Here is a 27,710-nt window from a genome sequence, read left to right on the forward strand (position 1 = left end):
AGAATGGAGGCTTCCAGGGACACTAGGGAATTCATGTCACTGCAGAGTCCATTAAACGTATCTCTATGCGGTGATTTTATTTTTTTTCCCCCAAGACTCAGAATTACCAATTTTTTAGGTTGCTTTTCCTAAAGGTGGGGAAGAGTAACATACTAAATCAATGATAGCAAAGTCAAGAAAATATCTAGCACTGAAAAAAAAAAAGAAAGAAAAATAAAAACAACACAACCCCAAACAGCAGAAAGACAGCAATGAATTTAAATCAGAAAAGAAGTTGTGTTGACTTGTCTTGACTCTTCCTGGATTTTCTATCCTGAATTGAGATCAAGTTCCTTCAGTTCAAAACTTGGCACATTTCCCCTTCCTATTCCACTTTCTCTCACACATTGCCTCCTTCAGATCTCTTCTCCTTGCTAATCTTGTTGTCCAAGTCTAGTCCTGGCTTTGAACTTTCTTTCCAAGTATTGCATCTTTCTTTTTTTAAAAGCTTTTCCGTTATGAATCTCAAGCCAACTAATGAAATATCATGATAAAGTTAAACTCACATAGACTGGTTTTCAACCAGTACTTAACTCAAAGTTCACCATTTTTGTTTCAGACCTGAAATCCAAAAACAACTTTCCAAATATATCATTTGGTCTAGTAAAAGACATTTATTTCCTCTCTCCTGAAAGGAGCTATTCTTTTATGAACACTACCACCAGTGTGCTCTGGGACCCAGCTTTTCTATGTTGCTGTCCTATGCTGTATTTTGTATTTCTCTGACTTACATTGTAAATTACTCAAAACCAACACCTTGCCTACAGTAAGAACTGTATCAAGGATGCTCTGCAAATAACAGTACTGCGGGAGATCAGCTTTGTCATTGCTTTGCTAAAGTTCAGCACAGCATTTTACTTACTCATTGTATAATAGTGACTTGTTCAGGACTAGCCTGATCCAAAAAACCACATTCAAATTTTGTACCTAGATTTTAGAAAAACCCCAAAGTTCACAGCAAACTCCAAAGACTGTGTGTAGCTTTGTATTCTCACGCACCCTTCTAACACACTGTAGCTCCCGCAGTGCAGTATGCTAGGATTAATGGCTTCATTTCTAGCCAATTTCTTTCCTAATTTCATCTGGCTTTGTTTTATACTTTCACAATCCAGTGTTTCTGTTGACACTGTAAGGTAGGAGTAAGTCGCATACAGCATGTCATGTTTAGGTGCTGCAATATATCGCAGAATACAGACAGAAATAGAAAATGGCAAAGCATGTGCAAAAGTCATCTCATAACTTTGCCAAGGCATTCTGGGGTCTTCTTAGGCTGGGTAGTATTTTATTCAAACCCTTGCAGAATATACATCAATATTTTTTTGTATTAATAATGAACATGGTCTGCTTAAAATCATGTTCCTCCTTCAATATAAACAAAACATAGCCTCTATACCTCCTATATTTAATCCATTGTAACAAATATGGGGCAAGGGGGAGGAAACTGCAGAAAAATTGCCTAGCTTCTGTTTCTTGACTTCCAAGAACTGTTGGTCTTTTACAAATGAAGGGGGTGGGGTGGGGGGTGAAGTCTTTGTATCTGGAATCTGCTGAGTGCTAATTTGACATGGCAATGAGATGAAAGTTGGATTCATGCTAGTTTCAACATCAGAGGATTGGAATGCAGCCTACTTAGCATAGAAGTCAAACAATTCACTGGCAATAGATTGCTTTCCACTTCTAGATCTGCTAAATAAATAGAAAACTAATTAACAGTGTAGTATGGCAGATGTAGCAGGTTTGAATTTCATTAGAGCACTGGCTAAGAACTGAAAGAATCAAGAAGTCGTTATATGTCCTAGTGCCTAATGAATCTTTCATATTGTCTTTTCTGTGGGACAGAAAAGATACTATTTATGTGCCCTCTGCGTAAGAATTTCCTGATACACTTCCACTGAAAATAAGAATGGAAGTGTAAGCCCTTGAAATTATTGCCAGTATCCCTTTAATTTCCCATAAAATTACTTTGGTTCTGAAACAGCAGGATTGTGTTTCTTTTCCTTGTGCATTTCTGTTCAGCTGCTTAAAGCTTATTAAATATGTTTTTCACAGGGCATTTTTATGTTTCAGTATCTATATTTCTTTCTCCCTGATGAAAAGTGGTAATAGGTTGTATTTCCTGTAGTAGTTAAGAACAGGGATCACACAAAGGAATATCTATGATCACATTCTGAAGGGGCAAAAAAAGTTATTTAAGGCATTTATTTTTAGACTTTTTCCCCTAAACACATTTTAAACTGAACTTCCTATATCCAGAATTGCATAACCAGATTTGGCAGTATTAATTAACAATAAAAGCAGTGTTTTCCTCCATAAGAATCAATAAGATAATTATGTTCCTTGGGAAATGGTAGTCATATGATTTTGCTTTCAGTGCACAATGAATAACGTTAAGTTCTGTGCAACAAAAAGGTTTTACAAACTAAACCAAGCCCTAGGACCTGTCTGAAATTCTTCCAGGAAAGCCTGACTGAAGCCCTGTAGCAGCTACCTGGTTTAACTAACTCTTATGGGTATGTATATATGGTTACAAACACATACTCGTTTAATCAAGAAGTACATAAATTCTTAAACCATATACTCCCAGGAGGTAGTTTTGGCTGGCACGCAGGAAATACCAGGACCATTTCTGTATTTTAATATTTGGACCTTGGAACATTTTTGTCACGCTCCACATAGCTTCGTTCCTAGGCAAAAAAGAATTAAATGTCTTTCAAGTGGCCATTATAAAGCTAAGTGCTGTACATAAATATGCATGAGAGGTCATTATTGCCAAGAGATGATGCTTAAAAGGTTCAAGTGTCTCTTACTAAGATTTTTCCAACTTGCTTTATGGCAGTAGAGCGAGTACTTCAAAGGTTTAGTTGCATTTCCGAAACTGATTTCTGGTTTTTGGCTTTTATCTCTTCTGTTTTCTTGTGGGGTCTCCCCATGATCAGACATAAGCTTGAAGGCATCCATAATGGTGGGCTGCTAGGACTGTACGCTGGAAACCATCCCTGTAAGTAGTTGTGCTGCCCTAGATATTAGGTGTACCAGGGACCTGGCTGGGATCCCCATCAGTCCCGGGAAACAGCAACTGCCGCTAGAAGACCGGCAGATAACTATGCTCCGCAGCCTGGGCTTTCGGTCTCAGCAGAAGCCAACTTCATAGTCAAGTAGCTGTCTGGGATCCTCCTTTCTACAGCCTGCTGCACCTTACGGTCCCTGCTCAGATACAACCGAGAGCATCCCGCTCTCAGTCACCCCGGCAGCAGGCAGGACAGGCAGGTGGCAATTGCAGCGGCACAGCTGGCTCATTCACCACCAGCTTTCCAAGAACAAGAACAAGGGAAAGTGCAGTGCAACGAGCGAGGCGTTGAAACCAAAGGAGCAGTCGTGGGTGTGATAGCAGGGCCAAGGAATGCAAACATACAGTCCCGGTAACTTTGGATTTCAATCTATTTTTGGACCAGGCAAGACCCAGAAAAGGTCATGCAGACAGTGTATTTAGACATGTCTATAGCCTGTTGGCTTTTTTTCCAGCAACACTAAGCAGTTACATCTCCCAGCAATTACTGAGGGAGTGGCATAGAGTCAGTCTCTCTCCAAATCTTGGGGTAGACTCCTATCGAATGCTATTTTCAGCAGTTCTGTTATGCACAGGATACCTACAGTGGCAGCAGCTGCACTTGTCAGATGCCACATTTACTGTGTATTTCCCCTGCTCTGTTTCCCCACCACCATCACCACCAGTTCTTCCAGTGGGGATTTTGGCTTCCTCATGTGGGTATTAGCTTGGTATGATGTCATTCTTCCAACTGCACAAACCTTTCCAAAATCCTTGTCAAACCGAAAACTGTTGTGAGATTTCGTCATTTTTTTTTTTTTTTTCTTTCTGTAAACATGTGAGTAGAAGTACAGAATACGTATTCCCCCCCTTTACTTAAATGCAACAGGAAAGCTTGCTCTCTCGTCAATGCGGGGTAGCCTGGAGAAGGTGACTACGTGGTCCCTGGCTGATGTTGCTCCTTTTCCACCAAGTCAGTTAGTCACATCCTCTGTTACAGATGGCTGACTCACAGATAACCCCGAGGAGCAAACAGGTCCTTCACTCCTGATCATAAAGCTAATTTATTCCTGTGCCTCCCTCCTCCAAGTCTTGGTTTCTACCATATGACCTGATTAAAATGAAAACCTGTAATTATTTTTATGTCTCATTTTTTTGCTTATGATTTCAACTGCTTTTAGTAACATGCTCTGTATCCCCTCAGTACATCTAATTCCAGAGCTATGGTTCATCTTGGGAGTATATTGGTTCTTACTCTCTGGTTAATGGATCCATTTCTTGAGTTATTGTCTTTGCATTGATCTCTATCGATTCAGTTAAACGATGTTATCCTCGTTTCCATTTCTGCAAGGGAGACATGCTTGCATTACGGGACCTTTAATGGTGAGGTTATCTCTCGTGTCAGAGCCTTCATCTGCAACATATTTTACTGGTTCTTTTTTGTGAGTAATCCTCAGCGCAGAGGCTGCTCAAGGGATGGAACTATCTATGTGTCTGATGCTGTTTGGTATTTTGCACTTAGCTAATGAACACACCCATGCAACAAGGGTCACTGCTGGCTTGGACCTATTCTTCAGTGGTAAGGAAGGATGTCGTCAAACCAGTAAATCTATCCAGGGCACAGGAGGAGCAATACTCAAAAGTATGCATGTTAATCCAGCAAAATTAAAGCTACAGTAAAGATTTGATAACATCATCTGAGAACAGCAAGGAAAAGAGCAGAGGAACCACTTCAGAAACTTCCCTGCTCTTTTATAGCCAGATGTTAAGTGAGAGAAGTGGAGGCTGTAAGCTCAGACAAGAAGCTGTTTGGAAACAAAGGAAATGACATAGCCGTCAGGAGGTTCACTTCCTCTGCACAAAGGCAGCCTGGTTTCCAAAAACATCCCTTTGCCAATGAAAATGTTGCAAATGCAGCAAAAGTAGCAATAGATGCTTTTTTGCTAGCTCAGCAAAAGAAAAGAATTTTAAAAAGGATTGTTTTTTCCTCCCTCCTCAGCTAGAATCACCTGCATTTGCACCCCAGGACAGCAATGTTTGCTCAGCAGGCTATGTGCTACCTGTTAGAGCAGAGGACAAACCTCAGCAAGCTCGGGGCAGTGGCTCCGATACCAAATGGAGCTCAGGACAGTCTGGGAGCTCATGTCTCTTACTGCGTTTTAGGGAAATGAAATTCTGAGTCCCAAAAATAAAAAAGGAGAAACGAATCTGACCAGCTTTACATCAATTTAGTTTTCTGCTGGTCTGTGGCATGTTTCAAACACCAGCTCAGCTGCTTTTTGAAAAGAAAATAGGAGCTGGGGCTAATGATGTCTCAGCAGCTGGGTTTGCCTGATAAATACCGGTTAGACGCATCAGCCTCAAAGAGCCTTGAAGTCAAATGTAATCTCTGGAATTTTAAGCTTCGTCTTTCACCACCATCTTCCTGCCCCTCCATGACAAACTATTAATTTTGAAACAATACATCCTTAATCCTATCGCCGTTCTGTATGGTCACCAAATCATAAGACGCAGCAGATACTCAAGGGAAAACTCATGTCCCTGCATTGTCAGTAATGAATGGAATTATTTCATGCTTCACAATGCCCTTGAGGGGGAGTCATACTAATTAACATAACTGGGTTTTTCTTATTATATGATTGAAATTAATGAGAGGAGAGGAAAAAAAGGGGAAATAAGGAAGATGGCAAAGGAGTGATGTTTTGTAATGCATTTTGATCAATAAATTGAGGATTTATGACTATATTAACAAAGCCCAGCCCCTCAAAGATAAAAAATTACCTCACTACTGAGGAATGCAGGCTTTTTTGTTCATGTAAGTCAGTCAAGATGGTACCCTATTTCAAAACAAGGTTTGTGTAATACTTAAGTGTAGGACAGGCCTCGTGTTTACACCTGACGTGTTACTGCCTGAGTTCACTAAGGGTAAGTGTCTCCTAGAAGAGAAGCCTACATCTGCTGAGGGAAGTCTTGACTGTAAATGTCTAGACTTCATGGAAGAATTTAATGATCAAGGAGGCTTTGCAGCCATACAATGCGGCTCTAGCATCCCTTCATTCCTCACTGTCAACAGACAAAAATGCAGAAATAATTGCTTTGAAGATAGGTAAATGCCAACAGCAGTTAGGTTAGAAGTTAGGATCCCTTATTGGCTTTGTCACACTTGGGAGTTAATGAAGATTTTGCCATCCTTTGGGGAGCTAGGTTCATGAAAATAAGCATGAGGATGCAGCTGGTATCTCATGGTTTCCCTTGCACCTTTGCTCTACAAGTCATTTACAGTAACAGCATAACAATACCAATCTGAAATACATCAGGACATTCATACAGTAAAATTTGTTCATTAAGGGAAGGATTTCTTCCAGGGGGAAGTAAGCTATTCACAGCAGTTCACTGTAAGCAGCTAACTTCAGTGCCTAACTGGGATCACCAGGCTGCCTCCATAGACACCAAAGCATTCAGTGATCAGCCTAGGGCCCCAGGGCATCAGCTTTCCCCCTCCACTCATGCTGTGGTTGCAGAAAATGTCGTCATTACCTCCTTTTTGTACCAAGGTCATGAGGTCCTGAAAATTATTCTTGAGAAACTCCTCTGTCAACTGCTCACCATTGCCTCCCCTCTCAAATTTACCCACTGTCATTTCCCCATTAGCCAAACCTTTTTTCTGTTTCACAGTTCCCTTTTTAATCCTCAGGTCCTCCAGCTTCACCAATCATCTACATTTTCTAAGCAGGAGAACTAAGCATTTCCTTTATGTAGGACATAATGCAATTTAATCAAAGAAAGATGTCAGTCAATCTGGCATAATCTACTGCAGTAAACTCAAATGTAGCATTTTCTTTCAGTTCCTCTTTACCTCTATGTATCTGAATATTCTTCCTTTCAAAAATTATGCTAGAGCTCTATGTACAGTTCAAGTTGCCCATTTTCTTTTACTTCCCTCCCTTCAGCCTCCCTCCTTCCACAGATGAATGCTGGAACCCAAAATTTCAATATTGACATGCTCAATCTTTCTCACTTTTCATGTCATGCTGAAATACAACTAGCAGCAGGAGGCCACCTGAGCTACATAGTCCAGCCTTGCTGGGCCGTCAGCTCCCTCGGCTCTGGTTCTCTCTGTGGACCAGTTGCAATACATAACATTTAGAATAGCTTTCCTCAGGAGGAATATGAAAAAAACAAATCTGAGAAGGCGTTACACAGGAGAGCTACGGGCTGAAATACCACCAGAAAAAGAGAGACAGAGACAACTTTGAACTCAATTTCCCCACATCCCAGCCGCATGCTCTGATTAAAGTCATAACAGGAGGTTGTGAGAAGCCACCTGAAAGAAGCACTGGCGACCCAGCTCCAGCCTGGCTCTGGTTCCACGACAGCAAACGCCCTGCAGAAACAGGCACTGAACCACCTTGTGTCACCAGGTATCTGCAGCACTTCTTGTAGGGCAATTGCCCACCTAGTGTGAAACAAGCTCTGGGTCCCATTGCTAGGTAGCTATGTCTCCTCACGCGCTGTAAATGCACGTGTTAAGGTTATGAACTACATCACAGTATACAAAAATCAGATGTTGCAGTGTTCACACTTAGTTCTTTCTGTCTCTAAACCTTAAAAAGGAACACAAACAGAAACTTAGCTGCCATCCTCAGATATTTTTCCTATGCTGAGTTGTCCCAGCTATCTCCTTAAGGCACCTTACCTTGACTTTCTTTTTCCCAGCTTCACATTTTTTCAAGTTAAACTCCATACACCAGTGCTAAAATCCTTTGCTTCCAAAAGTCTGTCTCCTCTTTGCTCTCAGTTATGCCTCTTTTTTCTGGGTGACAGCTGTACAGTGCTAACAGAGTTCAATAGATAATCATCTCACTCCATTATCCACCTCTACCCTAAACAATCTCTACATATTTTTTATCTCCACTGGATTCAGTAATCAAGCCTGTCATCTAGAGACTCAGTCCCGTACCTTCAATCTTCCACAGTGATTTCTCATGGAGCACTGAATCTCTTTACTCTTGAAATCTGAGGAATCTAAAACTTATTTTTTATTCCTCTTAACCCCCTTTTTTTCCCCCTTTTATATAATGAAGTAAAAGAATTGGTTTCCAGTTATATCTGCCTTTCTGGTAATGATAATCAGCTGTCTCAAATGTTCCCTGGAGCTCATAGACACTTCTTCCCCCATTATTCTCCCTTAGAACCCTGTGATGGAGTACTGTCTCCTCTTCATTTCCCAGGTAGGTTTCCCAGGTTCCTCCCATAGCCAGGTTAAGTTTTCTGGACGATTTCATTCCCTTGATATCTATTTTTTATAATAAGTGTGAGGTGTAAACAACCCACTTTTAAAATAGTTCTTTATTTTGGTGGGTTTAGTTAATTGCTTGATTCCCTGGTAGCCTTTAGAGTTCATAATTATTTTCTGTCCTTGGAAAATGTCTAGAAACTCTGACAGACTTTCCACCTCTCCCTGCTGAATACTGAGGTACAAGTAGTAATTCATTTTCCTGGCAATATCTTCCTTTCTGTCTAGGTAGTCTCCCTGTTGCTCAGGAAGGTGATTCCTGTCTCCCTGAGTGACCTTTGGCTTCCTATATACCAAATTTATAAAAATTTTTATTGTGTTATCTTTTCCCATCTTCTTTTCCTGCTTCAGCTTTTTTGAGCATTTTCTTGCATTATTCTTTCACAATAGGCTCTTGGACCCATTCCTGCAGTGCTGACCCTGCTGATTTATAGGTCTCATATTCTTCTCCCTTTATTGCTCTTTGTGTTTCCCTGGTCATCCACAGTGGTCATTTCTACTCCAAGTAGATTCGTATCTCATTTGTATGCATATTTCTTGAACTCCGTGGACTATACCTTTGAGTATTTCCCCACTGTATCCTACCCCTTCCCTGTCTTTTGCTGTTTGTTTAAGCATAAATATGTATCTCAGTAGAGATTTCTTATGAGTTCAAAGCTTTTGCACATCTAATTTTGGGGACTCACATGTTCCTGACTTCAGAAATCATTAAATTTGGCCTGTGTTTTCGCATCCTCCTCTGTTAGCCCTTCTGCATGAAGCACAGCATATCTGGGCAGATGCCAAGCACCACAAAGCAAGCCCACAGCTTTAACTGTGTATTCATAGTCTTTGCTATAGCTCCCATATAGCATACAAGTACTTCCCAAATATGAACGAGCTTGTTTTCACACTACCTTGTGAATAAAGAAAGTGTTATTATTTACATTTTATGGAGAGTGAAGCCAAAGTACAGAAGTTAAGATCCACATTTGTCAATGCACGTAAATACCTAACTCTAATTCAGTGGAAAATAAAAACAGTTTTCTGATTCTTTAAGTCATTCTTTTTTTCAGAAGTCTGGCTTTCTTCTGAGAAGCTTCCCATTTTCCAATACTTTCCAGTCCTCCTGTCCCACACTTGCCTCCACCAGTGCCATTTTGTTCATTCCTTATGCCCACATAATTCCTTCTTGTCTTCCCCTTTACTTTCACACAGAAGCTTAATGTATATGTACTTAATTAATACAGCTGAAGGCTGGGCCAGACTGCAGCTGACATCACTCCCAGCAAGGCAGCCTCTGGACTGAGAGCAGGAATTTTTCAGCTTGCTTTGTTTTCCCACACCACCTGGATATGATCCGTTTGCTTTGTAGTGGTTTTTAACTCCTCAATGGCGGGAATTTGCTTCCTACACAGATACAAAAAATGAGGAGGTGAACTTCCTGAACACTCAATCCCCAGCAGATGTGAGAGGCAGGCACTGCTGTAAGCCTCCCAGCCCTCAGGCCCCTGCTCCATTGCCAGCTGCTCCTGGAAGACCACAAGACTTTCAGACCTTAATGCTTCCCCGGCTGAAACCCCCATGGAGCCATTTCTGCCCAGGCAGACACAAACCCCTTGCTGATCCTGAGATGTTAGGTTACCAGACAAGCATCCCCCCTACCTCACCACTATTTCCCCAGCCTTTGCTCCCCTGCCCACTCCCTGAGGATGCATGCTCTCCGCCAAAACATCCCAAAGGGCGAAGCCCACCCCGGCCGTGCCTGCAGGTGCTCAGGCTCAGCGCTGCAGGTCACCCAGGGCTGACCAAAACACTGAAGTCAGGGTACAGCCTGTTCCTGGTGCCTTCCTCACCCACAGCTCCATGAGGGGTTTATCTGACAGCACATGGGGGGGACATGCAATACAGGCCCTCCAAACTAAATTTCTCTTGACATTTGCTATTAAAGCTGTTCACACGATAAGATTTTGTCACATGGAAACCAGGGATCATGCTCCCTTTTTAGTTAGTGGGGATCAGTCTGTGCAGCCAGTGGAGTCAAGAGGCAGACTGATTCACCTCATTCAATAAAAAGATGTCCGCCTGGCTGGCTGATGCACCGACTCCATCCCCATTGACCACCCTGAGACCAGGGCCACCAGCTGGCTGCACGCAGGGCTAGCTTCCCAAGCCAGGCAGGGGGAAGCCCACCCAGGTATCCCTGCATAGCCAGCCACCCCTCAAGCCATGGGATATTTCTTGGTGGCTCCCAGGTTATTGGCACAGGTGACAGCCAAGTTTCACCTACAGATGGGCAGAAATGCAGTGGTGCTGAGATGAGGGATCCAGCAGGAGTTCACGCAGATAACATGGGACAGACAGCAGTGCTCTGCTAGACAGACAGACAGACTGAGGCAGATAAAGGGAAATTAATGAGGAGAGCAGCAGGGAGTCCGTCGTGGTGCCACAGCCCTGCCTTGCCCACATCGCCAATTACTAATTACCCTGTTTTAGCAGGCACTGGGTAATCATGCAGCAGTCACAGCACTAGGCAGTTTGCTGTTACAGTAAAATGCTAATATTTTGAACAATCAGGTACTGACCACCGTAAAATAAAGCTAAGCACTCAAGATCCTGCTTAACAAGCCTGCTAATGCAGTATTGAAATCAATGACACATTTGAACACTAAGAACTGCCCTGAGGCTTTTTAAAGCCTGCTGTCCTTATTTTTCATATTGTGAGCAGAAGCGTTCCTTCCAGGGGCGTACCTTCTATTGGAAAGGCAACGGGACCAAAAGCACAAGAAAAAGGACACAGATAGCTTGGTAAGGAGTGCCAGCAGATAGCATTCAAGAAGTCACCTCACCTTTCCCTATCTCAGTTTCTTCAGCTTGTAGGAAGCCAAATATAAAAACAGAAACTGTCTTCTCCAGTGCTCACACGCTTTGCAGCCAATGGATAGATGGAAATGCGGTATTAAAGGTTACAGAGAATTATTCTTAAATGGGCTCAAGTGATGTTTGTTTACACAATGCAGACTTGATAAAGCAATTGCGGACACAACATATATCAAAAACGTTTAAGCAAAGGCATCTGTCACAACCTAAAATATGGAATTCTGTGAGAGGAGAGAATGAGAAAATGGGAACTGCATAATCGCAGGCAGGAAAGGACAACGGGGAAATAATGACAAATCAAATATAGCAACTTTTCTCTCTCTCAAATGACACTTCTCATCAGCTAGCTTATGTCAAAGGCAATAATAGCCCACCCTCTCCTGTGATTTTTATCTATCAGATTTTGCTCTGAATACCTGCCACACTCTGGAGCTGTGGCTGCAAGAAGGCCCAACTCTGCCACTCTCAGCTAATAGGTTTGATTGTTCTCTCCAAAATTATACTCACAGACACCGACCTGCGAGTCAGTCTGACACTCAGCTTTGTGCTGGAAAGAAGGGCCCCCAGATAAGGCAGCGTGCGAGCGACTGGTGCAGACTGACAGCCTGCGTGGAGCTCTGCCGCCCCACCAACACTGCTGCTGCCTCTCCACTCGCACAACGTACCTTGTTGATGGTGAGATAAGTCACTGCAATCCACAAAGTGCTGGTGTTTAGTATACAGTATTTATATTTTATGAATGTTAACAAGCAAGAAGCCCTGCACAACTGAGCAGTTACGAGCTCAAAAGGCTTTGTGAGATATTTTCTCTAAGGGCTCATTAATGTGGTCTTTTAATGGAGTACTTGCATATCTGAATCTTTAACTGTAGCTATAAATAGAGTTTATAAGCACTTGACAGTGTGTGGCAAAGCTGTGTTAGCAGTGCTTGCCCTGCTTTTTTGCAAGTTCCATTTGCAAAGGATATTTAAGAGGTAGAATTCAAACGTTTCCCCAAAAGCAAACTTCTATACATCTTAATAATGCTGCACTCTGAATACTGTTTTCACTGGGTTTAAAGCATTTGGCATGTTCCCTCAATTAACAGAGCATCACAACACCTCAACAAAACAGCTAGTATTCCCATGCTATTGAAGGGAAAATTAGGGTGTAAAGAGGTCAAGCTACAACCCAAACGTCCCACAGCAAGTCAATAGGAGAGTAGGGGCAGGAACCAACGAGCTCTAATGTCCTGCCCTACTGGTTAAACCCAGGGAGACAAATTCTGCCATTATTTTCAGTGATGCTGAGGTACAATCACTCCAGGTGTGTAAAGCCACCAGCACTGAGTGATGCAGCTGACAGCTGGATTTACCCTTCTGAACTGGGTTCCCTTGCCCTGTAAAATGCTATGCTGACCAGCTGACCCTCTTCGTGATCAGTTTAGAATAACATTTTCAGCTCACTAGCCCACATGAAGCAACTTTAAATATACTTTTGCCAGCCCTAGCGAAGAACCAACAGAATTGCGCAGTTTAATGTACTATACAAGAATGTTGGTTTATGATGATATAGTAAAAGCTGCTGGAGGGTCACAGCTTTTAATAAATCACCATATAGTATTATCCATAAAATTGCCATTTCCATGCACTGCAGAACTTGTGACAGCTCTCCTGTTTTTCCTGGCCACCTGGGGCTCTACCCGTGTAATACACCCCTACGATGTCCATGCTGCTGCCCCATGTGAAGAAGCAATCACAGGTCAAGCCTGACAAATTTGAAGGGCTAGTTTCCAAAGCACCAGTGACTTGAAGCATCCACTACAGCCTAAGGATTCCTCAGGGTGTAAATAGGCCCTTCTTTACTTGTTTGTTCTTTTTTTTTTTAAATACTTGTTTTAAATAGATCTTTAAAATACTTCCCTGTTGAAGCGTGCCCTGGAAGCCTTAACAGCCTCAATAGAGGAACGCAGAGTGGCATATCCACCTTCATCTGCCTTTCCACCGTACTCTTCCTATCTAGTAGATGCATTGGCTTCCTCCTCCAGTAACACAGCAGGGACTGAAGCCCAGATGTGTCTAGAAAAGGAAACACAGCTCCTGAGGTGTCACTGGGCTAGGCTTTCCCACCCAGCTTCAGCACTCAGTTGTGTAGTACATCTGCTTGGACAGCATTACATGTGTTCACTGGGGTGTGGGCCCTGAACACGTTGGCAAAGTCCCTTTAAGCTGATTACAGGGACTGTGTTGGTCTCTCAGGCTGACATCTATTATAGGTCATTATTTGGATTTTATGCTAGCAATTCTGAATGCTTCCATTTTTGGTTCATCTCTGATGCGACTGCAATCGAGTTTTCCGCATGCATACATCCTGAATTTATTTTAACTCTGCTCGGTGTTTAGAAGGTAAGTGAGGATGCTATTAGCTACCAGTCTGCATCTATGAATGATCACTTATTACTTTCTCAGTGGTTTGGTTCAGACATGTGAAAGAATATGTTAGCTTGTAATGAGACTATCGTGGGCTGAATTGTTTGAGGAAGCCTGTTGTCAAATGGTTACTTTTATCTGGTAGGGGGTGGAGCGGTGGGAATCAACCAGAATAATTTATAGCTTTAAAATGCCGATTTTTTTTTGTGAACATGTATCAGATGTTTTAACACTGTTAAACTATTGTACACCAAAACATGATTAAATATTTAAGCAGTATTCTCTTTCCTACACAGGGATAAGTATCTATTTGTCTTGTGTCACAATTACATGCACTTACATCTTTTCAGCACCACAGTGTCCCACAGTACAAGCTCAGGATTGATTGGTACGTCCTGGAGGAGGGCGTGGGCAGCTCCAAGGATATTGTTTGAGCAGGAGATTTAGGACCCATATCCTCCTGTTAGAGCAGAGAAAGCACAATAAGATTTTGTCTCCTCCTCAGTCACCTATGTCCATCTGTCACATGGATATGTAAATTTCTTTGCTTTTTAGTTAATCCACATCTTCCGTCTTCACCACCATCACTCTTCCTTGCCTTGACTGTCTCCTCCCTACTTCCTTTCTCCTCCCATATACTGCTGGTCTTTTCCCTCCCCTCCTGCAACATTTGCTCCTTTTCTCATTAGCTTTTTTCACCTTTTCTCATTAGCTTTTTTCACCTTCCTCTTAACAGAGCAAAACCTCTCAATCCTTCAGCCCTTTGATGTCGAGCACTTCCTCCTATGCTCACGTTGCCTCTTCAGCTTTCCTGGGCAAACCTTCACTTCAGAGGAGCTCAGCTCTTTTTTTCCTGCTTACCATGGGCTCTGTCCCTGCTCAGAGGTGTTTCTGAGCATGCACTGGTGGGCTGAGCTGAACACCACAGAGAGAAGAGGAGAAGACAGGTTGGGACTAGGTGGCCACATCTGAGCAGCACTTGCTGGGAGAGCAGTTTATTTGTGCTGCCTCTCCATGGCCTGGCACAAAGACCATTCACTGAGGCATAACTTGTCAGGACATTTTTGCCCAGCTGCAGGTCAGCCTCTACCCATCCCTTGAAAGAGCAGCTATATATTTCTCTTCCAGCACTATAGACTGGTCCATAGGAGGCCCTTCCACCTGGAGCCTAAACCAACCATTAGATGGGGAGGCAAAGCCTAACGCACAGGGTCTGTGCACCAGCTGCCTCCTTGGCAGCACTTACTGCTGTTCCTCTAGTCTGGTGTCCAAAATGCTGCTGTAATTACTGACTCAGATGGCAGCAGTAGATCATCAGTCAGCTCAAGGAGAACACGATCAGAAAATCATATAGACAAAGACTGAGCTAAAAAATTACTGTGACCAACTAGGAAGGCTGGTTCTGCTCTTCTGTGCACAGCTATAAATCAGGGTTAGTAAGGCAGTGGAGAAAGCAAAACAGGATGGGCGAGAGAAGAAAGCTCTGCCTTTTGCCCTCAAGGGATAGGTTTTATTTTCCTGGAAGAGAAGCCAGGGAGAAAAAGCACAGAAAACAGCCTGGGAGCCAGCCTCTGGCTGTAAGGGCAAATGTTATGGCAGGGTTTGCATCTTGGGCTGAACTCCCGTTTGCTCTGCAGCAGGGTGTCCATACAGCATACTTCTCCAGCGCATCCTGCCTCATGCTAGCTTTCAGCTCAGCAGGAAAAGCCGGTGAGCAGTCACATTTGGGTTCCTGTACAGGATTTAAGATTTGGGGTTCAACCTGTTAATCTTGTTCAAGAGAGACTACTCTCCCAGCTGAGGCTGGAGGAGACACTGTGTCTCTGTTCCCAGGAAGTTTTGGCAGAAGCAGCTCCGCCAGTTGTGAAGGTGCAGACACAAACTGGCTCTATCAAAAGCAGGGGTTGCTGAGGTGGTCCCTACCATTTCCCTGCCTGTGCACGGATCACATCTCCCTACCTTGCTGAGGCGTCCCGCAATGTTCCTGGTATCACAAATGCAAGGTTACAACTGGTCTAACAGACAAGCTTTTTTCAGCTTGGTTCAGCCTTAATTTGTCTGGGCTTTTTTCTTCCCATTTCTGCTATTTGAATTGGGTTCTAAAATGAGTAAGGCATAAACATAGAGTTTAATGTTTCCCTGTTAAATTCAAGTTTAAAGGCTGCTACCTATTTCAGTACAAGCAGCTGCTCACACAAAGTTCGGTTCCCTCCCTCAATTTAGTTTCATTCACAAATTCCACGTTTACATGTGACGGGAAGCAGGCTGACCCCAGTATGCCACACACCTCACCTCACCGCCCTTCCGTTTGGCAAGGCCTGCACAGCTCTAACCCCCTTCCACCCCCCTTTCTCCAGGGGGTGCAGTCCCTGACCCACTCCCTTCCCAGACACCTTTGGGCATCAGCCACTTCTGGGGTTTGTGCTTATTTTCCTCCCTCCCTCAAGTGTGGCATTGTGGTGGGCAGCCTGTGGCAGGGTGTGCTTGGGCATCACGTGCTGTAGGAGAGATGGGTTTTTCTAGGCACATGGCAGGGAGTTCCCAAAAGGCAGCCCTGGGCACCACAGGAGGCTGGGTACCAGTGGCAGCAGTGAAGTCAGGCAGCTTTGAAGCCCTGTAGCACAAACCCTCTGTACATGCTTTTATGGCACGGGATTTATTGCGCTTTTATTGGGCATTTACTGAAATAAGTGAAGAGGCGTAAAGTTCACAGTAAAAAAAGAAATGCCTTTCATAGCAAATTTCACAATTCTTATTATTGTCTGATAGCAGCAGTTCTGTGTAAATTCCTAAACAAATAGATCATATCACTGATTTTAACCTTGGCCAGTCTTTAAAGCAAGGTGCGTGCTACTTTTATATCAAGTCACAACACAATATGAAAGACAGCTCTCCAGCCTCCTGACTTTTCTGGAGAAAGTCATTTAGATAGAAAAATGCAGGTTAAGAGCTAATGAATAAAACTGATTAAAAGTGCGCAAACCAAAGTGACACAGAGAAGCCTACTAAAATGAGCCCACAGCTGTAAGATGAAGGCATGGTTAAATGCAAATATGGTCATTCTAAAGCATGGCTTGGGGTAGAGGGAAAATTATCCAGGAAAGAACCCCGTGCAACCTACTACACAGCAATGATGTAAGTTTAAGGTAAGGTCAGGGGCCAGTTCCTGCTTTCTTTTTTCATACAAATAGTCCCTTTGACTTCATTACTAATGACAGATTCTATGATTAAGACCAATCTGAAGACTAAAATAGGCAATATTTAGCCGTAATCGCTGCTCTGTACGGCTACAGCCAGTTCTGTGTGTGCTGAACTGAAACCAGAGCAGTCACACGGCATTGCTTCCCCATTTTACTCTCATTGAGACCAAGAAGCGAGGAGGAGGTCTGGCACCAGAACAGCATCAGCAGTTGTTAGGGCAAGTGACTGGGTTTCACCCTCTGCTCTAACACGTTTTCTGTGCAACATCAGTTTGCTCAGCTAAAAGCAGAAATAGCAACACTTTCCAGCTGCATGGCAGCACTTTGGGTTTCAGCTGGCTGTCCCCAGGGAGCCACTGACCCCTGGAAAGAGGGCTCTGCAGTGGTCCACCATGCCAACTGTAATGCTCCACCATGTCCACTGAGGAGTAAAAGAGAAAGTGGGCTTTTGCCAGGCATTAGAAGTGAGCTGTCACAGCTCTTCCCCAGTCTCCTTTTATTTGCAGCACATACATTGCTCCTGTTCTTGCCTGGAGCAAAGCTAGCTGAAAGAAGCAGCAGAGGCATCTCCCTTGAAAAAATATCACTGTGTTCAAACCCTTGCCCTGGTGCCGCCTCCTCCTCCCAGCCACTGAGCACAGCTGATGTCAGTCATCAGCTGCATCTCCTGGCCATAGCCACCATCTGTCATGGCAGGAAGGAAGCTGATGTGCAGAGGCTTTGGCAGCTCAGTGCATGCTAGGCACGTTGAGCAATGGCTTTTGCCAAGAGCTGGTCAATAGGTGCTGCACGACTGGACTCAGTGGGTGCCCGACCACTACCAGGGCCACATACAGCTGGGTGAGGCAGCCACTGAACATCCCCATTGGTGTTGGGAAAGGGTCCTTTCGCTGACATCCATGGACACCATGGCTCTGAGAGTATCTCCTATCCTTGGTTCACAAGCCCAGCCCCAGGCTGGGGCCAGGACACAGTTCATTTCACCCAACCCTCAGCCAAGTTTCCAGACTTTTCTGCACCTCAGTGGCAACATCTGCCCTTTGATGTTTATTTGGGAACATTTCTGAAAGAGCTGTCGCTTCCCCGAACCTTTGGGGTCCACACGGACTAGGCAGCCTGGGAGGGTTGGAAGGAGACAAATGTCATGAGATATCTCAGGCAAAGCAAATGAAACTGTGCTGTACAATAAGAAAAATATTTAAATTTTCATGAGAAACTTGAAAGCAAAAGCTGGAAATTAAAAACTATTGTTTGTACAACTGCCTTCTATTGATCAAATTATAGAAAACAGCCATGAGTGAGGGCTGTGGGGAAACCAAACACACGCTCAACACACCATCCATCTCCATTCCCCAAACATAATTATAACAATATAGGAGACATGAAAAGACAGTGCAACACTACATGCTGGTAATAAAAAGCTGGAAATATTTATGGGTATGAAGGGAAGCTGTTGAGCAGAGGCAATGCACCTATCTTCTTGGGAAACTGAGAAATGCTCAAGAAATAAAAGCTTTAAAAAAAGTTCACTGAAAACAGAAGAATACTATTTTTCTTTCTTTAAGGAGAAAAAACAGCCGTTCTACTATGTATGACTGAACACTGCAGGGCTTGCAACTGCCCAGTTTTCCTACTGCCTGTGGTACCCAAATTGTCTTATAATTAAAAGCTACTGTGAAACAGACCACAAAAATCAATCCTGCACTACGTCAGTAACAAAATTATTGGTAGAAAAGGGTCTTATTGAGTTTATTTAGGTCCTGTTGTTGTCATTAAGGGATGGATCCTGCTACTTAAAGTCAGTAAAGAAGGCAGAGCACTGTTACACAGTTTTTATGTATACATATGTAGGATTTAAAAGCAAACAGTCATAATTTAGTAGTTTAAATTTCTTTTACATGATGAGGATTTATTTTTTCCTTCTACTGATAAGGGGAAAAACCTTATTAATGAGGCCTCAGTGGTAGTTACACTGCTGCTGCTGCACTGTAAGAGATGTACACATTTTTTTCCCAGGGAGGGTTTAACTGCTTTGTAGATCCATAAAGATATTTCACAGAGAAAGCTTTATTCAATTGGAGCTCTTAAACCTCCTTTGTGAAATGTTGTGGTATTTTGTGAGATATGTGGCCTTTGCTATGCACGTGATGCTGGTAGGTTTCTAGGCATGCAAGTTCAAGAGCCTTATTTTCCAGATATTTTTTTCAATCAATTAAGCTTGTTGGTAAGTCTGCATGCACTTCAGAAAGGAAGAAAAAGAAAAATAACGACTAACTCTCTCTGCCACCTGCAGAAGTAGCTGCATTTGCTGCTGGTGTCTTTGCAGAGTGGCTTGCATACTGTTTTCATGGCTCGCAGGTTCACAGCTCCGGAATGTTTCTGGTGGGTTTTTCCTCCTTTGTTAGAAACATTCTTGTGATGCGGGGGATTCCTATCAAAACTATCATCACCCTCGCAATGCGAGTCATTCCCCTGCCTTTGAACATAGACAGCTGCTGAGCTACAGAAAACTGCATTCTGCATCTACAGAATTCCTCACTGACCTTTTTTCCCCCCTTAATGTTGCATTTTTACGTGCTTGTACACCAAGCTCCTATGGGGGAGTGAACAAAAGGCCTTTTAAAGGCAATCTTTCAGAATGCTCCAATTGTGCCCTTAATTGTATCAAAGTACACGTGGGCTCAGCTCTATGCAGACATAGTTTTAGCTGTAGGTTGATTTAAGCAAGCCACACATTTTATACCAAAGCAATGCATAAAAGCAGGCACAAGAAAAGAAAGCTTTAATTTAGTCACATTACTCCTGTAAGTAATAATGCATAGCAAGCAATAATCGGATGCGAGAAGTTTAGAGCAGATGTTCCCTTTACTTTGATTCTTGAGGCAGTGCAGTAGCAATTTCTTCCTTTGTAACAGACATAAATGATTCAGTGTTAATAAAAAAAAGTCTCAGGCATGGAGTTCTTCCAGTGAATAGCTGAGGAATAAAATGCACACTGTGAAATGTAGGGCTGAACAAGAGCTTCCAAGTATTCCTCCTCCCTGCACTGAGTGATTTGAAAGAGATCTGGGTTTTATCTTTGGATTTACAGTAGTGGATATAAAGCACTATTTCAGCTAGACACCATTAATTTTTCTTTTTTCTTCACTCAGAAAGAATTCAGTTGCTTTCCAAAGAGGTGCGGAACTGCAGACCACCTGCCTTAGGGTCTCTTACTTGGCTGTTCCCAGGAAAAGGCTTGCTCCAGCCCTGGGGCAACACCACCACCAGCAGCTGCATCTGTCCAATACAGGGAAAAGGCAAAAGAGGTTGTGCTGCTGGCCAGGAGGAGCCAGGCTCAGTTCCACGATGCCTGATGATATCTTGGCTACAATGGTGACAACTTCCAGTCCACCATGACAGGATGTTTCTGTGGGAAGGTTGGGGCAAAGACAGTAGCACCTGGAGGAGAAGATGACTGTAGAAAATAGGCTCCCTCCCTGCCAGCATCAGCAGCTCCAAGCACACCTTGGAGGTCACATAGGAAGTAAGGGGAGAAAGTCCCAGGCTGCCCCATATCGCAGCACTGGGGCACCCATCTGAACCTCCACACAAGCAGAGCCTAGAAATGTTCTGCCACGGAAACCCCAGGAAACTCCCAGCCGCAGAAAACACCCAGGCAGTAGCTGAGGGGACAAATGGTGGCCTAGAGAGGCAGGGGTTTGGGATACACAGCTGCAGGGGCCCAAAAAGCTGGACAAACAACCTCTCAGTGCTCACATGCCAAGAGCTTCCTGCCATTTGCTCTCACTCCCGTCCCCCACCTGCAGCAGAGACGATATTTTTCTCCTAATACACTGCAGCATTATGCGGGAAGATAGGAGAACTTATTCCAGAGATGTTTTGCCTCAGCTACTGCCCAGGGAGCAGCTCTGGGGTGAAAGAGACACAAGTTCCCCAAAATTCACATTTCCCAAAACACAAACTGCAAAGGAAAAGCCTTTGCTGGAATAGCTGGCCCCTCCTGGTTTCTTCTCATCAGCTGCCTCTCTACCCACCGAGAATCTCTTCCAGCTCAGCACAGCACCACAGGGACCCATGAGAAGCGGGAAGCAAGAACAAGTGAAAAAAGAAATAATGGGACTAATGCACGAAATGGAGATGGTGAGATCCAGGGATATCATTCCCTGCTTCTAGGGCTGGAGTTAGTAAGCATAGCTGCTTTTTGGTAGTTGTTCCTTAGGGAAGGGCTTAGGAATTAAACCCAGAAAACAGAAATTGAAATCTGACACAGAGTTGGATGGACCACACATTTAAAGCCAGGCCCCCCAATTAATGCCACAGCGGGCAACATGAGGTAGCTGCTTTATGTCACATTAATTTTATCTGGCCTATACCCAGTGGGCCTTGGCACTCAACTGTTCTACATGTTCTTGACAGGATGTGCTCATGATGTGCAGACCTCCTCCTCAAGCTTCCTGGTGTTTTTCAAGGACTTCGTCCACATGTTTTCTTTGATCATTTTACTCATATCAGAGCGCAATGTAGTTTCATGCAAGGTCAGCATGACTCCATGGAAGACACAGAGCTACAGTGGTTATGGATGCTAGTGGCTGCAACACTCAACTTCACATGATGCTACCAAAATTAGCTGTGCATTTATCTGCAATCGTATTAAGTACGGTGGCATCAATTAATGTCTACCAAGTTGTGGATCATCTGGCCCGAGAGGTGGAAGAGATGCAGAGATGAGACTCAAGACCAACATGTTCCCATTGTGCCACAGAGCAGAGCAGGCTGATGTGCAGCTGCTCCCCTTCTGCCTTCCAACAGCCTTAACGTCTGATTCTTACTTTTTTGAAAAACATTATGCTGATGAACACAGGAAGTTTGGATTGCTGAGATAATTTAATAAACTAAGGTATGTCATACTCATTTCTTGAGACAGGCATAAGAGAGCCAACATTATGATTCCCTGTTTAGATGCCCCCTTTCCTCCTCTTCCCTCAATGCATTTAACCCACCCTCCCCAACACAGAGTTAAAGAGACTGGGATTTAACTTCTCTTTCAGCATTTGTAAGGCACCAGGATTAGTTCCCATTTTATCCCCTCTCACCCCATGCCCTCATCAGCCAGGGTCAGCAGACCACAACAGAGGCAGAGCTGCCGAGGGTTCCTGTGCTCACACCCGTGAGCCAGCAGAAGGGGTGCAGTCCCCAGAACACCCCTGGCCACAGCCCTGCCAGCACAGCTGTGCCCTGCACTGCCACCCCAGTGATGGGGAGGGTGCCCCTTCTTCCACAGCTGGAGGCTTTTGCTCTATGCAAGGGGCTCTGTCAGTGAAAAAGGTAAGCAGCCCACCCCTTCCCCCTCCCTCTCGACTGGAGGAAGGGACCCTGGGGTGCACAGCTGGCCTCCCAGTGCCACAGCAGGGTGGCCAAGGTCAGGTTCTGCTGCTAACAGGGAAACGCAGAGGGGAGCAATGCTATGGCACACACTGGGCACACCGGCGTCACTTGGCCCCGAGTGACGCCACACAGCCCTGCTGTGCCCAGGGCCCCCAGCGTTACCAGCTGGCAGTTTATGAGGGCTGCCCGGTTCCTCAGCTGCCTGGCTCACTCCTCAGTGTTGGTAAAAATTGAATATTTGTGGAATAAGCACCCAAACTGGCACCACAAAAGGGATACTGAGCACACGGTTGCCTCCCAGCTTTGTGGGAAACATACGCTTTCCTCCCTGAGGTTGCAGGTTGTCCCCCTCAGCTCAGACAGACTTCCACCCACCTCACCAGCAGCCCTGCTGGAGGGCACCCACCACCCCAGAGGTGCTGCAAGACCCCTTCCTCCCTCTGGACACACTGCCCTAAGGAGGGCAGAGCTCTTGGTGAGGAGCCCCGCAGACATACCCAGGCTGTATTCGCTAGGCAAGAACATGCGCGGCCAAGATATGCCCCACCACATGCTCCCCTTCCCTCCCCTGACACGCCGGAAGGATTACGGGGCCGGTGCAGGGAACTTCTTGTCCTGCCAGGGCATGAACCTTCCTCTCCCGGTCTCCAGGAGGCACAAAGCAGCTCCGAGCAGTTGCAAGCAGACGGGCTTTGTACAGATTTCCCGCAAACATCACTGCTTTTATTTAAAGCAGAAAACACAGGATGTTACAGATGAGTGGAAAAATGTGAACTGCCCCACTGCCTGCGGAGCCCCTCAGACTGAAGAATGCTTTTCTGGAAGTCAGAGGGTCTCCAGACAGGATTAGGAAAGCACATAGTGTCTGCTCTAGCTTTTTATTTTTGCCCTGCTTGGCTGCAGCTACACATCCCTGCACCCCGCGCACAAACACCCTCCCAGCCAGGGTCCCGTACCTTCCCTCCCACTTACAGCTTCCCATAGCCCTTTTGTATTTGACTCCTGGAAGGCCTTTTTCAAACTCCTTTTGTCAGCTCCATCTCTTTGAAACACTGGAAAGCTACCAGCGAGAAGCCTGGCTCCAGCTCCCTGCCGCCGGTGCTGGCAGCAGTGTGCCCAGTCCTCTGCCAGGCTCTGCCCCTCCGCAGGCAGCCCCAGCCTGGCAGGAGCCCCAGCCCCAGCCCCCTCTGCCCCCCTCAGCCTCACACAGACAAGTTGTACCATTCAGGAGCTCAACAGCTTGCACAGCGACTGCTTTATGGCACCCACCAGCATCCACTAAGTGTCAGTTCCCAAAACCGTGACAACCTGTTACAGAGATCCCTTACACAGCTTTGGGGAGGAATCATTAAAAGGATTTTATTTTATTCCCGTTTTGATGATTATGCAAGACAAAGGCTGCCACAAGTAGATTGTTTTTTTCCCCCTGACATTAGCTTATTCTTTTTATTCTTCAAGCTAAACAGCTACCAGCTAACCTAACACGACAATCAAGGTAAACTGGAGACATCTCAAATAGTTCCAGAAAGCTAACACTTACAACTTATTTAACAGCCCATGGGTCCACAGGTGCCTTTACTGATGCTCCTTACCTTGCGATTGCTGGAGAGCTAGAAAGCAGCAGAATACCTCAGAATAAGGCACAAACCACATCAAGTCTGTAAAACCAAGTTACCCTTAATGGCACTATGCTTAATTTATACCCATTGAAACACCTGGCCCAGAGTGCCTTTTAATTGATTGCAATTAGGAACTGTTGATTGGCTTGCCCCTAGTGTCAGTGACCACAATTATATGATCTGGTGAAAAGAGAGGCAGTCGCTATTTTTTAACTACAATTCCATTTTTTGAGCATAGTAAAATAGCTAAGCAGTGTATTGAATGACAAAGTGTTACTCATACGCTTAAGCACCTGGGTCCTTGATCTTGTGCTTTATAAAGTACTCTGAGCTGTGCTGTAATTGCCTATAAATATGCTGCTGATCATGCTTAAAGGGACACTGTCAAGGTTGGCAGGCCTACAGTTTGACTTAGTAAAATGACATCTTAACATAGTTTTATTCTCAGTGTTCCTAAATTACCAACTGGTGGTTTTTATCATGCTTCTTTTTATCAGTCCAGTTCCTAGAATTAATGAGGTTATGGGAGAATGTTCACTTTTAAAGCAATGGCCCAGGCATAGAAGTAGTATTATAGAGGCTAATGTTCCCATCCTGAACATGCAAGTAAAAGCACTTCACTGTAAAACCTATTTTTCCTGATGTGAATGGGCATGACCTCTACTGCCCTTATGATTTGCAATAAAGTCACCCCTTGCTGAAGCAACGTCTTATGAAAGAAATCTTCAAGAAAGAGCTGAGGGGATCAGGTCTGGGCAAGTCTGCAGCTGCACAAAGTACCCATTTTCCATGATGTCTGTCAGTCTAGTCTTGTGTCCTAGTGGAGCTGAAGGGGAGGGGATGCAAGAAGAGTGAGTCAGGGAATAGAGTTACAAAGCTGGTGAGGAGCCTGCAGCTTCCTCTCATCCTCAGCAGTGCTGCCAGGACTCAGAGGAGTGATGTGATGGGAAGATCGAAGGGATGAGAGCCCTTTCCTGCACCGTCCCTTCTGTGAGCAGCTCTGTGGCTGGAGCCCAACAGCGAGGGAACTGAGGCCAGCTATTGAGGAGTTTTTTGATCTCAAGCAAAGAGCAGTAGTGGGCTTTCTCTTAAGGACAGAATACAAATAGCTAAGGAGTGAAAGGTGGCTGGGGATTTTTCCTTTTATGAAGGGCTTGGTTTGTTTCTGAGCTGAATAACGCAGCTCTCTCCAAGCAGCAGTCTCCAGCACACTCTGTACTCGCGGGAAACCTGCAGTGCCACAGAACCAAACCCATAGGTGCCAGTAACTGAAGAAGTATGGCTCATTGGTGCCAGGGACAATGCAGGACAGGGGTCTGCTGAGGGGAAATGGGGAGAAACTGTGAAGGCTGTGCTGATAGTGCCAGGGTGGCTGTGTAGAAAGGCATTTTTGGAAGAGAAGATGTAGCCTTAGTCCCCGTGCAGTATCCTATTAGACTCATTGCTGCATGGTTTGAAGACAAAGCTCTTGAGCTTCCCAAGACAGGGGCCTGCAGCCAGGTTTCACCTTCCCTTCTGCCCAGGAGGTGAAAGATTTACAGACACCTTAGATGTGAGGCAGCATATTGGATGTGTCATCCATCACGGGGGTGTGTTAGTCACAGGAATAGACACTGTCTAAACTCTAGAGGCTTGAGGGAAGCCCTGGCAATGTGTAAAAGAAAAGAAAGGTCTCCAGAGCCTGGGAAAAAGGCACACCTTCAGCAGCCATGCCTCAACCAGGGGCTGGTGAGCATTCGTGGCTGGTGACATCCTTTGATGTTGCAGTTCCTCAAAGAGGCAGGAAGAGTAAAAATTTTCCTCTTAACTTTTTTTTTCAATTACAGGAAAGAGAAGGAAGTAAAAGATACAAAAAAATCTTCAGGCTGAAGAGCCCAGAGAACAGAAAAAGGCAAGTCTAATGTCAGTCCAACGACAGATTCAGCTTAGAGTTTCAGCAGGTGGGAAGGTGCTGGCCACGCTTCCAATATGCACCCAAGAGAACAGGGCAGCATAGGGGCTGTGTCTCTCACAGAGGCAAGCCTTGTAGGGTGTGAACATGGATGTGGCTAAGCACTTGGAAAAAGTCTCATGTGTCTAACACCAAAGAGTGCATTTTGAGCTCTAGCAGTTACAGAGAAACACTTGGAAGTACAGCTTGCTTATATTTTAAGAGCTTCCAGAAACCAGAATAAAAGCCAAATGAACCCAAAGTCAGTACTTTTAAAAATCTCATGGTTTTTATCTCATATTTCCTGATTTGTTTTGAGCTGACTAGGTATTTTTAAATGGTTGTCCTTGAGAATTGTAAAACTCGTTTTATTTTTTGTAGGTTTGTTCCATAGAAATGCTTAAAAAGCAATAAAGTCAATCTCAATAGCCTTGCTTAAATCCATAATTATATCAATTCCATGGTGTGAGTATGCAGGGAGAAGCTAATTGAGTAGGAAATTGTAAGGGATTCCTGTAACAATAGTTACATTGTACAATATATACTATAATAATAACAGAAAAGCCACAGCAACCTTGCAGTTAGAAAAAAACCCAGTGCCCTTTAAAAATATGTGTATATTCTGTGTTTACCCAGATTAACAGTGTCATTAGGGACAAATACATTATTTACATGATATCTTCCATCTGATTTATTGAAGTTTTTTCTGGGCTTCTTTTCTTCAAAACCGTGGCTATGCCTGATGTTTACCAAGAGGAACCCAAGTTCCATGAAAAGGTAAACACCTGGAAGCTGAGATCAGGAGTGTGTATGAAACATGAATTCATTTAATGACAGTGCCTTATAATGGACCATATAAATTTTCCTGCTGTAATTGGTATATACATTCAACAGTTTTATTGTATGTCAGTGCACATTATTCAGCACAGCTGCTAGAGAGGCACTGCTGAACTGGTGTTTCTCTTCCATGACAAACACCTATTAAGCAGTCAGCATAAACTCTTCTTGTTACAGCCTCTGACATCACCCTCAGGGCAAGCGGACACAGAACAGCAATTGCTGAATTGCGTATGAAAATTATAGTTTTATTGTCTATACAAGTGAAGGTTTAACTCCGATTCCTGCTCGAGTCAGCTCTGTTATAAAGGAGTGATTCTTTCAGGGAACAAACAAGCACAGTACACCATTGTAATCAAAGGAACAGGCACTATTTATGTATTGGAAAGCCTTGTTCACAATAGCGCTAACACTCTAATGCTCCAGAAGCCACTATTTTAGCAGCTGTAGAGAAAAAAAGCGTGACTAACAAGATGCCATAGAATGTCAGATACAGTTTTTTTAGAACACATGGAATCATCCCATTTGATACAACTCAGTTTAATATGCATGACTGATAAGTAGGGATCATGTATTTAATGTTTATATAAGCAGTTTCTCCACCATGACGTTCAAAGGCTTCCAGTGTCTCTTCGATCAGGTCTCCAATGTTTTCACACTTCTGCTGGCCGTAGTCTATCCCATCGCCTGAATTAACTGGTTAATAAAACAGAGAGAAACAAGAATTATATTAATTTTAATGTTATGCTTTGAAACGATGACAGGATATTGCAGTTGCTGGTCAGTCACTGTGCCTCTATTAGAAACTTCACTCTGTTGCACTAAACGGAGCTGAATTTGAAAACAGGATGGTTTTGGTATCTCTTTAAGGCGCTGCTCAGGGTCCGATTTCATATGCCTTCAAAATTTATGTACTCGTTAACTTCAGTAGCTAAGCAAAAATCCAAATAATAATAAAGAAAACATTCTTTTATAAGATGAACATGGACTCTCTCTTACACAGTTAATCTCTTAAAACCATTACTTCTTTATTTCTAATATTGCTTATTTAGGACAAAATACTACTGCCAGAGGCATGCATGCTTATC

The 27,710-nt window shown here is 44.1% G+C and overlaps 2 protein-coding genes across 4 annotated transcripts in view; one reads left to right on the forward strand and one right to left on the reverse strand.

The window, feature by feature from the left end:
• Positions 1 to 27,710, forward strand: part of LOC308065066 (uncharacterized protein) — a 119,756-nt gene that overhangs the window by 22,729 nt on the left and 69,317 nt on the right. Inside the window, exon 2 of the mRNA XM_080390582.1 lies at positions 1 to 26,562. This exon is cut by the window's left edge and continues 9,012 nt beyond it. The gene's annotated coding sequence lies outside the window, so the exon portion shown is untranslated. The remainder of the gene's footprint in view (positions 26,563 to 27,710) is intronic.
• Positions 1 to 27,710, reverse strand: part of PACRG (parkin coregulated) — a 291,943-nt gene that overhangs the window by 14,475 nt on the left and 249,758 nt on the right. For all 3 annotated transcript variants that reach the window (XM_080390584.1, XM_080390583.1, XM_080390586.1), the window contains one exon: positions 1 to 27,318. This exon is cut by the window's left edge and continues 14,475 nt beyond it. In XM_080390584.1, the coding sequence (XP_080246710.1) occupies positions 27,158 to 27,318 (161 nt within the window). In that variant the 3' untranslated portion in view covers positions 1 to 27,157. The remainder of the gene's footprint in view (positions 27,319 to 27,710) is intronic.

This window comes from Falco punctatus, assembly GCF_963210335.1.
Source record: "Falco punctatus genome assembly, chromosome: 5".
Lineage (NCBI taxonomy): Eukaryota > Metazoa > Chordata > Aves > Falconiformes > Falconidae > Falco > Falco punctatus.